Below are 14,192 nucleotides of genomic sequence, written 5' to 3' on the forward strand. Positions count from 1 at the left end.
AGTCTCGTGAATCCCTTTCTGCTAAACAGAAATAGTAAAAATAAAAATCACATTACTGAAAGGAGCAACCCTTTGAAGCGATAGATTGTATCAGGAGGGCAGGTGGGGAACCAATTCCAACATCACGTTTTGAGAAAACGACCATTTGATGGATTATTCCGTTTAACTGTCGACCTTACATTTGTAGGAAGTACTGACTACGGCAGTCGAAATTGTAGGTTTTCTTTTTTCCCATTTCATCTTGTTAAATGAATATGAACCTGTGCTAGAAGCAACTGAGGAAAAGAGGACAGATAACTGAATCCGATATAAAAGGGGAAGCAAATAATTGATAGAATTAAACTCCAAAGCAAATACCTCCTTTCTGGTACTTTGTTAAGAATTTTGGGTCATATCAGCAACAGCTGGCGATAATTATCGCTAAGCGCGCTTAGCGCGAGGATAATTATCGCCTGCTATCGCTGGATTTTATCGCAGAGATAGCATGCTATCAGCAAGGCTTATCTCCAATGCGATAAAAATTCAAGCGCTAGCTGCAAAATGTGCGATTATCGTTGGAAATCCAGCGATAATCGCACAAACATAGGCGATAGCTTGTTGATAGGGCAGGGCAGACTTAGCCATAATATCCACCTTCCATTGGATATAATGGCTAAGTCAGATTGAAAGCAGGCGTAAGGAAAGTAGCGATAAGCGCGGTTAGCCCTACTTTTCTTATCGCTATGCAGGTTAGCGTGCAGCTTGATAATTGGAGAAATGTCAGTTAGCGACATTTCTCACGTTATTTTGGTCAGGAACGCCCACTTTGCATCTCATTAGAGATGCAAAGCTGGGCGTTAAGGTAAATGGCGTTGAGCCATGGAAACACGCTTTAGCGTGTCTTTGCTGATAAGGTGATAAAATTATTGCCGCTTTTCGTCCGAAAACGGACGCTAAAGCGGTGATAATTTTATCGCGGGGCCTTGATGATATGCCCCATCATCATTTTACGTCAAGAGTCATTACATCGTGATATTGTGGTCTAAACATGGGCAAAAGGTGTGGTAACCACATGAATTTATTCCACGTTAATGTGAACACTATCCTCCCTACCTCCCTCTCCTCTGCTGTTCCTGTGACTGATTTGACACTAATCTATCCTACTTTAATCATCAGTAACTGAGGATGAACCAACACAGAAGACTGTGAATCCTACAAAGTTCATTGTTTTGGAGTTACAAAATATATTTGTGAGATATTCAACATCTGACAATCTAACCTATTTTCAACATCATGATCATGTGCTCCTATGCCAGATTATACTTGAAGAGATTTTTGTTCTTGAGGACAGAATGAACTGCTCAAAATTTGCTATTTGTATTCCAAAATGGCGACATACAGGATAGAACACTACCACAATGCAATATCCCAATAGCTCAGAAGCTGGGGTTACCGGCTCGGCTCGTGGGTGGTGGGGCTGGTCACCGGGGTGGAGGGGCGCGTCCTGCTTTTTAAAAAAAAACACTTACCCTGCAACCGCCGGGGCCCACGTCTTCTCTCCTGCTCGCCTGTATGTGTCCGACTCCAAGTCGGAATAGGAAGCAGGCAACCAGCCTCCCACCCCTAAACCAATCAGCATTGTGATTGGCCTGAGCGCCAGGGGCTGTACGGTTTGGCATGTAATGCAGCCTGCATGGAGAACAGGGGAGTGCGCATGACTGTTTTGCACAGCCTGAGACTGCCGACCAAACAGTCACAGTGCACAAGAGTGTTCTACCCCTCCTTCCCTGCAGCTCCGCCCTTCCCCCACTGCCACAACAGGAGAAACAAAAATAATAATAACATTTCCTTTCTTTGCTGCTCTTGGAACTGGGGCGATGCTCCTCTTCCTTAGCGGAGGTGCCCAATTCTCAGAAGCACCAAGAGATTCCAACAATGGCAGACAAGTAGTATACAAATGGCAGTATCATAACATAACAGCCATTCCTTAATTTTGAGCAGGTGGTTGCAGGTCGGCCCACCCACACATATTTTTGGGGGCTGTCCGTTATTTGTGCTTATAAGACTTTAGCCTAGAGCAAGAATGAGAAAAAGACAAGAAGGGAAAAAAGGAGGAAGAACAAATGGAAAAACAGTGACAAAGGTAGAAAGCAGGGAAGAAGATGAACCTGCAAGAGTGAGATAAAAGAGTTAGGAGGGTATGGTGCTGGACGATAGAGGCATGAAGTGTAATCAAGTCTACACAGCCTTGGTATTTGGCAGCCCTGACATTCGGACATTGTGCACCACCACTTAATATTTTGCAAATTGAGACCGAATAACAAAGCACACTCAAAGTGAGCTGACTATAGTTCATTCATAATTTGTGATGTATTATTACCTCCTTTAATCACTCATCTTGTGCCAACCTCGGAAGGAGGAAAAACTGAGTCAATCATACCGGATTTAAATGTTTTGCCATATATACATCTTTGGGTGGCGCTCGGCACAGTGAGAAGTGCTCTGGGTACTATAACTACTGCATCCTATTCAAAGGCAATCACACCATAGATCCGTTCGCCTCTGTATATTCTATTCCCATATTCACACCACCATGAATGGTTAGCACCTTTGGGACCTTCCATATCATTGGAAGGACCATCATTTGATGTTTCCTCCTGAAGCAAAGATAAATTTTGACAGCCGTTTTCACTGTGACTCACTTAGAGACCTTCAGGTTCTTGGACACCATCCCAGACTCTGTCCCTCTCATTGCTTCATCACTACTTGTGCTTCAGTCCTTGAAATGTACTGTAGTTGTTTGGAGCAGAAAGCTGTCAAATCCCTTCTAGAACCATCGGTATCATTGAGCGCGTGGGATTGCCAACAAACCAGCCCACTGCCTGCAGGGTGATATTTGGCATATAGTTTCGGTAATTGCCAAACTATACCTTTGTGGGGTTCTCGCTCTCCTCTGTGGGATTCCCTCAGTTACTGTACTAACTCGTTAGATCTCAACGGATTGCTCTCAATTTACATATGGGCGAGTAAAATCAAAGTCTCAACATCATGAGAATACAAATAAAAGATGCATGGCTTGGTATGTCTATGTGCAGAAAAAAGGGACCCTCGGTCTTTTTCGTAAGGCGAGCTAAGCTAATTTAGAGCGAGTTTATGTGAATTACAATTAATTTTAGCCTATCAATATGTTCAGTGTTGCTTTTCACAGTAACACTGCACTTAATTAATTTCAATAAAACACATTTCAGTCTCAAAATTATGCACTTATACGTTTTAAAAACGAAATGATGCTGTTTCTCAGTAAACAAAATCGAGGTATCAAGCTGCAACATTATGTTGCACAATACAGTGGACATCGACTATTAGTGTATGTTGCTTCCAAAGTGTACAAGCGTTAAAGGTTTTCTTACATCATATTTAAATAATATATATAACATACTTCTTTTAATCACATTTAAAATACACACGGCAAACTTAATTAGCAATATGGTCAGTAAACTTTGGTGGCTTTTCCTCTCCTACGGTTCCAGTCCAGCTTTCAATTCGGTATTTGCATAAGCTAAAACAAATCACAGTGCACTGTGGTTATCTATTTTTCAATCACATCTTTCACTTATGAACACATATAATGTGCAGCCTCGGTTCTGTTTCATGTTATCCCACTTTCTGGAGAGCTAAAATATATGTTCAATGCATTTTTTATCTACCTTGGTTGAACCAACCCACATTTGGCAGACTCCGGAAGATACCGTACAATAGAACAGTACTTTTAGTCTCACTACTCTAATTTAAGTAAATGCACGTTGTGCATTTCCTTTGATAAGCTATGTGCGGAGTTTTCTTTATAAATTGTTCTAATTATAGTGACTATTAATTTCGAAGGAAAGCTTTCCCAGATAATTACCCATTGTCTCTTTAGTCTGCATTATCTAGTTCCTTATAAGTGCAGCTGTTGCTTGCATTCAATTTATTTTCAGAGTTATGGTAATTATTGCTTTAAAGTGAACAAGTATATCCAAGAGGTAGATTCAAGATGAGAGAGGTTTCCATTTATAACCTAAGGGCATTGAGTACAGCATTATTAGGAATTATTATTTGTACATGTTTTAGAAAGTCTGTGGCAAGTGGCATTATTTAGGAGTACTTAGACAGATAATGGCACAATTTTCAGTTGTTGCAATGGACAAATGTCCCCTTTTGTAATTGAATGTTGAATAATATCCCGTTTTTATTTTATTTCAAAAGCTAAACCTCATTTTAATGTGTAAATTATTTCAAAAAATCATTAAAGCAGCTCATTACTCGTATGGGGAGATTGCACAGGTATTGTGCACTAAGCTAAGGCAATCTTTGACTCAGTATCACTAGTATGTGATGCGGTATGTTTAGTATTGGCCAACTTGCCACAGGGTGGTTAAACGTTTCATTTTTTCTTCTCTATACTTTAGCCGGTGCTGCCATCTTGGTGATAATGAGTGATTATTAAGATGTCGTTTCAGTTTATCCCCAATAATTGTTTGCTTTTAGAATGGTGTTTCTTGCAGAAAGGGGCAGGGGAACTTTAAAGTGTACTAGGGCTTGTCCCACAACGGTATCTTTACAATGGTACCATAATATTAATGTTGACAAGAGTATAGTTAATAACAGAGAATAGAATCTGTGTATGACAAATTTATTGTTATTGTTCATCCTTATTGGTATCACACTAGCAATTTACGGAAGCCTGTTGGTTACATAAAGATTATTTCAAGTAACCTAGGGGGATATTCACAAGTAAGTGGCGGAGAGAGGAGTTAGCCTTCTTGGCTTAACACCTCTCTCTGCCACTTCGGAAAAGCAAGGCTGCACCATATTCACAAGGACATAGTCAAGCCTTGCTTTTCCCCCTACGATGGTGCTAAGTTTCACAACTTAGCGCCAACGCAGGCACCCTTGCACCAGAGTGCAAGGGTGTCTGCAAGCAGGGAGGTTTGTTTATGTACAGAATGGTGTCCCTTCCTGCACATAAGCAAACCTAAAAGGCCAATTTGTAACTTACGTATGTGCTGCTTCATGCATGTAAGTAACAAAACGGCATTTAAAAAAAAAAAAAGGTTTGTTTATGTACAGGAAGGGAAACCTTCCTATATATAAACAAACAATGGTGTTTTGCATTTTCCATGTGTGCTGCACAAGGCAGCACACATGGAAAATGAAAAAACGAGGAGAAATAAAGCATTTCTCCTCGTTTCGCCAACTTAAGACCAGGGTTTTCCTGGACTGAAGTTTGACGTTAGCTCTTATTTACGCTACCCTGGTGAATAGGGCACAGCGTAAATATCAATGGGTGTTGCGGTGGAACGCCCACCACAACATCAACTGCATGCCCCTTTAATGCTAAACACATCGTGAAAGGGGGCCTATGCACAAGGCAGCGTTTAGCCACATTAAGTGACTTAGCGTTGCCTTGTGAATAAAGCGATGCCCCTATCGCCACCACAATGTCACTGAAAGTGGTGGTGATAGGGGCTTGTGAATATGCTCCTTAGTCTCTCACTTGCATAAACTTTTTAGCTGATAGCACACTCCACCACCACAATGAGGTTATTTTCATGGGCTCACATATGAGAAGGACACCTTCTGCTGGCATGCTGACGCACTCCCCAACCATTTATGAAGCATATTTATCACCTCCCACATGTTAGATCCTTCCATAAGAACCATTAATATCAGATGGTCCACACCTCCTTTCCTCTATTGTTTCCTATTTGGTCAAGATTTTAACATTTTGAGCTCTTTCGGAAACCCTTTCATGTTTCATCCCTCTATTTCAATTTCCTCACCTTTATTTTCAAACTAGCTTTTAATGTCAATCATGACAAATTATATGTTACACCTAAACATTTTCCAACACCTTGGCTGGTGCTTTCTTTTCTAAGTAACTCAAAAAGAATAACAGCAAACAGAGAATACAACTTCAAGAGGTTTGTTTGACATGCTTACTTACTAATCGTATTAGCATTAGCATTGAGAAATCTCAAGCCCACCAAAGGCTGTCCTGGAACCTGACAAATGTATGAATCTGACTTGCTATCCAGGTCTAGAAGAATGCAAAAACTCAGCTAAAAGGGCAGGGTAGGGGAGGATCGGTCCCAATTCGTATTAGTGTCAGAGCTGCTAAAACTTTGAGGAAGTTAATACACCTAAGGATAGGATCAGTAGATCTAAATCACAACCCACAAGGCAAGTGCGCTCACTTCTCATCCAAATTGACCAACCTTTCTTAGGATCAAAACAGCAACTCCTCAATGAGGAGTGCATGCTCCTCAATTTAAGATCAATTTCAATAAAATACAATTCAAATAAATGAATACTAAACATAATACTAAGATGGTTATGCTTAACAGCTTGGATAGCAACAAAGAAGCCTCGCCTGTATGAAACAATAACAGAAGGAAATATTATGATAATGAGAATCTCTCTCAAATAAAAGGGGCAAAAGAACTGCAATTGTGTATATGGAATCCCTGCATAACATACCCCCACCTAGCTTCTCAGCAACGGAATGAAAAGCTCGACTAATTTAACAAAATGAATCCCCCAATTTAGCAATGACTTTTATTGGCTGAGGGCTTGATTTCATTTTTGGCGGATGGGTTACTCTGTCACAACAGTGATGGATATCCCGTTCACTGATATACCAATCCCATAATGTATTATGGGATTTATATTTCATCGGACGGGATATTCATCACCGTTGTGATGGAGTAACCCATTGGCTGAAATCTAAATCAGGCCCTCACTCACCACTCTAACTGTAAGCCAGCCCCTAATTTTCTATGTCACTTCAGCATATAGCTTTGAAGATTAAATCAATGTCTGTAACTCCCACCACTAATCATTGATTCAGAGTGCTCCACTGAAAACAATCTGAATTGTAAGTTTAAGAACACTGGGAAAATAGGTACTTTTCAACCTCTTCCCTTAATGTGGAGTCATCAATTTACCTTTACCGTTAACATTATAAAACTGAGATGCTTCAACATCTAAAAACACCTTTGCTCTATGAATGCAAAATTGTAATTGAAAGGAGCTGACCCTGGGCTTCTTGGAAGTTATCATCACCAATTCAAGACCCTTGATAAAGACTTTTATTGCTTGGCATAAACAACTATAAATTGGAATGAAGAGCTGTCAAAATTGAAATGCAGTTATTCCATGGTAAAAAATATGAATCACCAAAATGCTCCTGGTCAGACAAATAGCTGAGAAAGAAACTTGCATTCCACAAACTATCCAGCATAATACTTGTGCATGTATGGCGAGAACTAGACCCAAAAAGTAGAAAAGACATGCCCACTGGTTCTACTGAGCAAAAGAAAAAATAGCACTGATCTCACCGTTGATTTTGAATCTTGCTTTGCAAAGGTAATGTTCAGACTTAATTATGAATTTAAGAACCAATCAACTTGCTCATATGAAACTGTCCATTTGCACACATTTTGAGATGCATTAACATCTAATCTCTTGCACAAGGCACGGAATAACACATTTATCTAAATTCAAAGATACCTTTGAATAGCTTACACCTAGGATGCTTGTTTCGGGTCCAGGGAAGATGTGGCTTGGCAGTTCGGGCAAGACTGTTCCCATGAGGCACAGGGTCAGAATGATTTGCATACGGCCATGTCTGAACTGGGGTGGCGGAGTGAGCTAAAGAATGATGATGGATTAAACCCAGATCAGTTGACTGGGGGTGAGTGCTTGAAATGTTCAACACTCTGTCCATTATTCCCTTTGGTTTTGCCCAGCTTACCACTATAGCCAAGTTGTCAAATCTCATGAACCAAAACCAGCACCCAAAAAACCTTCTCTCAATTGTCAGAACAAACCTTTTTGAAACTAACATCTAACTGATGCTGGTCCGCTGGCAATCTGCACAAAAATAACTAATTGCAGGAGCTCCCCAAAAAATAACCAAGAATTCACTCACTTTGAGAACCATAACAAATTAGCTTAATTGTTCATGTATTAATCCTCTACTAAAGAGAAGACTGGTCTGTTTGCAAGTAAGCCGGCCAGCCACAGACAACTATCAAACAGACTCTTTCAGGCTAATTTCACAGAGAAATGAGTGTACAGTTACATGCTGAAAAAACATTACACCTGGACCTGGCTTGGCAGTTCAGGCTAGGCTGCTCCAATTGGGTCCCCTGCACACTGTGTAACTGGAACCAATCTCTGCCTGGCTGAATAGCCCATAACCAGGGGGTAACAAGTCCTGTGTTATTTTTCTGGGAGGACCTGGCTTGGCAGTTCACGCTGGACCGTTCCAATTGGAGCAGGGTCAACACTCATTTGCATATCGCTGTCTCCAAACTGTGGTAGAACTGTGTGCAAAATAAAGATGGATTGGTAATTATCAGAGGCTGTGATTAATTTGAGCATTCCATTCATTACCTTTTTGTATACTTTAGTTAGTCACTCTGGGTAGAACAGTTATGCCGTGGAGGAGTGTGGCTCAATGGTTAGAGTGGCAGACCCTGAAGCAGAGTTCTGGTCAGGGACCAGGGTTCAATTCCCGCCTCGGCGGGGTTCGGGCTCAATTTCCTCGGACCTGTCTATTCTCGCCTCGGTGCCTATTCTAATCATGGGCCCCACGCTGCAACTCTGGGCAATAGCTTGCTTAGCCTCCACACTGGCCCCAACAGCGCTAAGGATGCCTGGCTTCACACTGGGGGTGCCCAGGAGTGGACACTTCACAGGGAAAGCCAGGAGGGGTTCCACAGCGGTATGAGTATCAGCGCCAGGAAACCGCAAAAGGCGACACCGCAAGGTGGCCGTCTGGTGACAGTGCGCTCTATAAGTACCTTGACATTTACATTTGACATTTACATTTTACAGATGTGGGTGCCATACACACTGCGTCATGGGAAACAAGCTGTCCTCAGCTGAGTTGCTTCTGTTGCAGTTCAGGGATGCCATTACTTGGCAGGTCGGCTTGGACTGGTCCAATTGGAGCAAGGCTATGACTGATTTGCATATAGCTCAGTCCAAACTGAGGTGGTTTACATGGTGTGTAAAACAAAGATGGACTGGGATGCGGCACCACATAATTTCCATCGGTGAGCATTCTATCCATGTTTTTTTTGTATTCTTCAGTTTGTCACTCCAAGTGGGACAGGTATGCCAAAATACGGGTCCTGTGCACACTGTGTCACTGGAAGCAAGCTGTACCCAGCTGATAAGCCCGTAACTAGGGTAAAACCGATCCTTGGTTGCTTGTGATCCGGTTGAAGGAGGACTTGGTTTGGCAGTTTGGGATGGATTGTTCCAACTGGAGTGGGTTCAAGACTAACTTGCACATAGCTGCATTCAAATTGAAGTGGAATGGTGTGCAAAATAATGATGAACTGAGATGTGGCCTGAGTAATTAGCAGTGGCTGAGATGAATTCAAGCATTCCATCCATCACTTTTTTCATACATAGAAAAAACATAACACATCATCTAATACACAGGTTGGCTTCTATCCTTGCAAAGGGATATAATCCATTCTAGTTGCCACCGTAGAACAGATGATAACACATGCAAACTCCAAAGTGATAGATTCATATATTCTACTCAACCTCTTTGCTTATTTGAACATTTCCCATCACCTAACACTTAAGACGCTACTGCAGAATGTGGGAATTCATGACACAGCCTTGGACTAGCTAGCACCTTCTTGGAAAAGCAGAACCACATTATCTTCCACCTACCCGGCACCCTCGAGCCCTACCACTTGGATGCTTATAAATGAGCCATCTCCTCACTTCTGCAACATCCATCATGGTATTCTGCCTAGATTGAGGCAATGCTTCTGTCTTACTATTACAGGTATGTGGTTGACACTCAGATCATCCACCATGCTGTACGTATTGAGACAAGACGAGATCACCTCTCAAACCTTCATAAACCACATCCTCCATTTCCCACATAGGACATACTACGATCACACACCCTCCATCCAAACACGAAGGCATGCCTGTATTTGCTGTGGATAGTTTGAGTGCAACAATGCCATACTAGTGACAGTTACATGTTATACCAATCCCACCTAACATAACCTAATCGCACTGTTGAAGATATTTTCAAAAAGGAGCTTTCAGAAAAACCATTGGGTGATGCGGTCTTTGTCACCAGTAACAAGGATCTTCCCTGTATTTTCAAGGTCTCAGATTTATGTGGGACTTCATGATCAAAGGTTCAAATCCTGGCATGTCCACTCAGTCTTTAATCCCTCTGTGTCAATACAATTATTACAATTGCATTGGGCAAAAATAGGCATCTACTTGGGACCAATAGGCCTCATGGTTTGAACAGACAATTATCCAATACACATATTGCATGGATATTATAACCCAGGCATGGAAGACATACCGGTTGACTGGTAAAAGACAAACAAAAATCATATTCAACAAGATAACCCTTCTTCTGACTTAAGGTGACCTTGAGCTCTCAAGTTGTGTTAAAGTCGTCACATTTATTTAAATACATCTTAAAAGATATAGTAAAAAGCATAAGCATAAGAGCTAGAAGTGGTGGACGGTCCTTCACGCACAACGCATCAACTCTCTGGAACACTCTCCCTCTTTCCCTTCGACAGGAACCCAATCTGCTTATCTTCCGGAGGCTTTTAAAAACTTGGCTCTAACATGCATCTCACCGGTCCTGACTGTGCTGTCCGTAGCGCTGGGAGGCCTCAGGGTAGCCATCGGGCTTTATAATTACAATTTCAATTCAATTCAATTTCAATAATCACCTTTATAAGAGCATATTACTCAAAATTAATTATCAGAAAGTACAGCACATGCATCCAAAGCCTTCCATATTTTTATTCCAGGATGTTACAACACATCCTGGACTCTTTTATAAGCTCACGAATGTCGGGTCTAGAAACCGACTCAGATAGCTATTGCTTCATCCTGGCATAAAAGTCATGCCAAAATAAATTTCAAATCTCACCAATTTAAAGAGGCCTCTCTTTTTTGTGATCATTTATAAGTTACTTAAAACCAGACATCTACTCACTGGTAGAATGAACAACATTTTTCCTAAATAGTCTGTATATTAAATCATTTTTATTCTCAGATGAACTTTTTAGTAAGGAGTGAGGACACATGAATGGTTTAGGATTAATTGTACAAAGCTATGATTTTGTTTCACCAAACACAATTTAAAACACATTTATTTTATTTTATGTGTCATGTTACATAAGATGCACCTAATCATTAAACATGGGGGCACAAGTCTCAGTCTCAGCTGCGTGCATCACAGCCTAATGTATAGCTTTCAGGCAAGCAGTGGTATGATTTCTTGGGTATGTGTTGGCTCTCTCCTATGCTGTCTCTGTAATGTGATTGATGTGGCAAAAGCTCACCCTAAGGGGTGCAAAGTCTATGGGAGAAGCTCCCTGGGTTATTTGGGAAATTGTTTTGTTACCAATTAGGTATTCTTGTAGGGAAAGCACAACATGTATGCCTTCTCAGGGATGATCAAAATCTGCACTACTTAAGATAGGAAGAAGGGCTAGTCCAAGTGCATGCTTTGTAAGAGCAGAGATGTCAGGAATAGTAGTAATGTTCCCACAGTCATGTCAAACTATATGCATACTAATGAGGGACACTCCTTCCTTAAGGTGGAGCTTCTTTAATAGCATTGTCACATTCGCTACTCTAGAAGGTGCTGGGCAGCTCTATTTCCAAAACAACAGCACCTGGATACCACCGTTGCCATAAACCGCACTTTATAAATACTGATTGATTGATTATGTGATAGGCACAAAGGAGCACAGAATTGCATTTATACTGCTTTGGGTGCCTAGCAAACAAACTCTTATGGGCTCTTATGTGTCTATCAAACTACTTCTATCGTGGTATTTGCTATAAATTTGCATAAGCAAAATGTTACATTGGCTGACATAGGTCCGGGTCAGTACACAATTTCCAGGAAACGCGGAAAGAGAATCATAAAAGGTGTCAATTGACTGATCTGTGGCATCATAGTCAGCAGTTGATGAATAATGTATATGGACGGCTTCTTCCTTGTATCCACATAGACCCTTACGCCCTTTGTCAAATTCTCAGCCATTCACTGCAGGAAAGTAACTGTGCGGTGACATGGGAGAGCTATATTAAAATCAATACACACTATAATATGAGCAGCTTTGGTAAGGAGGATATAATTTTTGTGTGGAAAAGGAAGACATCAAGTAAATAGGAATATTTAGGGGCATCCAAAAGAGGTAATTTTGTTTAGTTAGAAAAAAGTAAAATAACGACACATTTACACACTGGTAAATAGCCCTTTGCAGAATTAACTGCAAACTACATTCTTGTAAGTCCAGTGACCAACTAACAATTAGAAAGTCTTAAAGATATCAAACTATAGTAGTGAAAATCACAATAATTAGTTTCTCATTAATACATCTTGTCCGTCCATGTTCATTGAAGAGATCATTTTCATGTTTTAAGTCATTTCATGTGTTGAATCATTTCACTGTCACTATATGTTCATTTCATGTCCATAAAACATTCTTTACTATTTCAGAATGGAGATCTAATACAGTTTGATGACATTCCTCTAAATGTTATGCAGGTAAGATATCCTCTGTTATGCTGGGAGATTGACCCCAATGGCTGACCAATACGATTGAACCACCAATAACTAACTAGCCAGTAATATTTCTATAGTTTTTTTTTATGCTGGCTTCCTGTAGTTTATCTTCAATTAGTCATTAGATTTAAATGGACTAACATGTTTTGTGACTGCTTTCATTATGCACCATCTGTTTAATCTCGCCTCCTTAGATTCCTCTCCGTCATTTCTCAATCAAACATTATTTAGGTCCTCATCATAAGCATTATTCACACCTCAAGCACAGTAATCTGTATTTCTTTTATATATGTTTCAGTATAGAGTTCTGGTATAATTATGCTTCAGTTCCTTCTATTCAAGTCTCTAGCTTCTATTTTACTATTGGAAAACAACAGGTGAGACAAAGAACATGGTTACAATTTTCTCTTCTAAGGCCCTCATTCTGATGCAGGGCAGACCGCCATCGATAGGCCATCGGTGGATGTCCACCCGACATCTAAGCCATTGGTCAGACCACCGAATTACAAGACCGGCGGTCAGAGTGATGATGTCGGGGGGGAAGACCGCCGGCTCCGACTGACCCAAGGAGCCCGTTAGGGTGGCGGTCGAACTCTAATCCCTACAATGGAGGCAGTGCCAGCGCATGCACTGCAATAGGGATTAGGATGTCCTTTTCTAATTGCTGCTTCATGGCAGTCCCACCGCCATAAATAGGCAGATGGAAAGGGACTTTGGCGGCCCCAAGCAGTGCCCTATTCCCCATGGGTGACAGCTTGGTGGCCTGGGGGGGCACATGCAGTGGCCCCCCACGTACATGCACTGTCTACCAGGCACCACCTGGTGCCTGGCACACGGTGCACAAAATGTTTTTTTCTAGTGTGGCTTGTGCGTCTGCTTTTTTCCTGGGCCGCAGCACAAGTTGCACTAGAAAACAGCATTTTATGACCAACTGCATGGTGGTCGTATCCTAATAGGGCAATGGTGGTCTGACTGCCATCATAATGAGGCCCTAAGTGCTTGAAGCACACCCCATAGTTGATGCTGTCTTTTCATAAATCTATACAGATAAATCTATGTAGATGCTAGATCCAGTAAAAACAACTGTTCATAGATTCTGACTTTAGTAGAGCTAATCTTCCAGGGTAGAGCCTGAATGTGATTTGAGAGGCTATGTATGCAAGTGATGGTGACCAAAGTTTTTGCCCTGAAATTCACACAGACAAATTCATGTGGAAGACATGTGGATACTCCCATCATCTAGAATGCCATGTCACAGACAGTTAACATTAAATCTTTCTCTCCCTACGGCTACATCTTGGATGAAGCATACTAAAATCAGATATCGTAAATATAATGCATAAAAGGTCATCTTTCATTTTGAAAAGAGAGTCACTTTACTTTAAATCCACATTAAATATGCAAGTTCTCAGCATTAACCTTAAAATCATTCCCCAATAGATTAATGATTTTCCAGAAAGTAAAAGCTTGACTCAGCTTTGATAGCTTGACTGATCAGAAAGACAAACCACAGAAAATGCATGAGCTGTTGTGTGTATTAAAAACAATCAAATGATGAAGAATGAATGGAAAGGTTCAC

General features: G+C 41.0%; 1 protein-coding gene across 4 annotated transcripts in view; it reads left to right on the plus strand.

The window, feature by feature from the left end:
- Positions 1–14,192, plus strand: part of DAB1 (DAB adaptor protein 1) — a 3,595,579-nt gene that overhangs the window by 3,424,189 nt on the left and 157,198 nt on the right. For all 4 annotated transcript variants that reach the window (XM_085602501.1, XM_085602500.1, XM_085602502.1 and 1 more), the window contains one exon: positions 12,548–12,595. In XM_085602501.1, coding sequence (XP_085458627.1) covers positions 12,548–12,595 — 48 coding nt within the window. The remainder of the gene's footprint in view (positions 1–12,547; positions 12,596–14,192) is intronic.

Source organism: Triturus cristatus, chromosome 4_2 (assembly GCF_964204655.1).
Source record: "Triturus cristatus chromosome 4_2, aTriCri1.1, whole genome shotgun sequence".
Taxonomy (NCBI): Eukaryota; Metazoa; Chordata; class Amphibia; order Caudata; family Salamandridae; genus Triturus; species Triturus cristatus.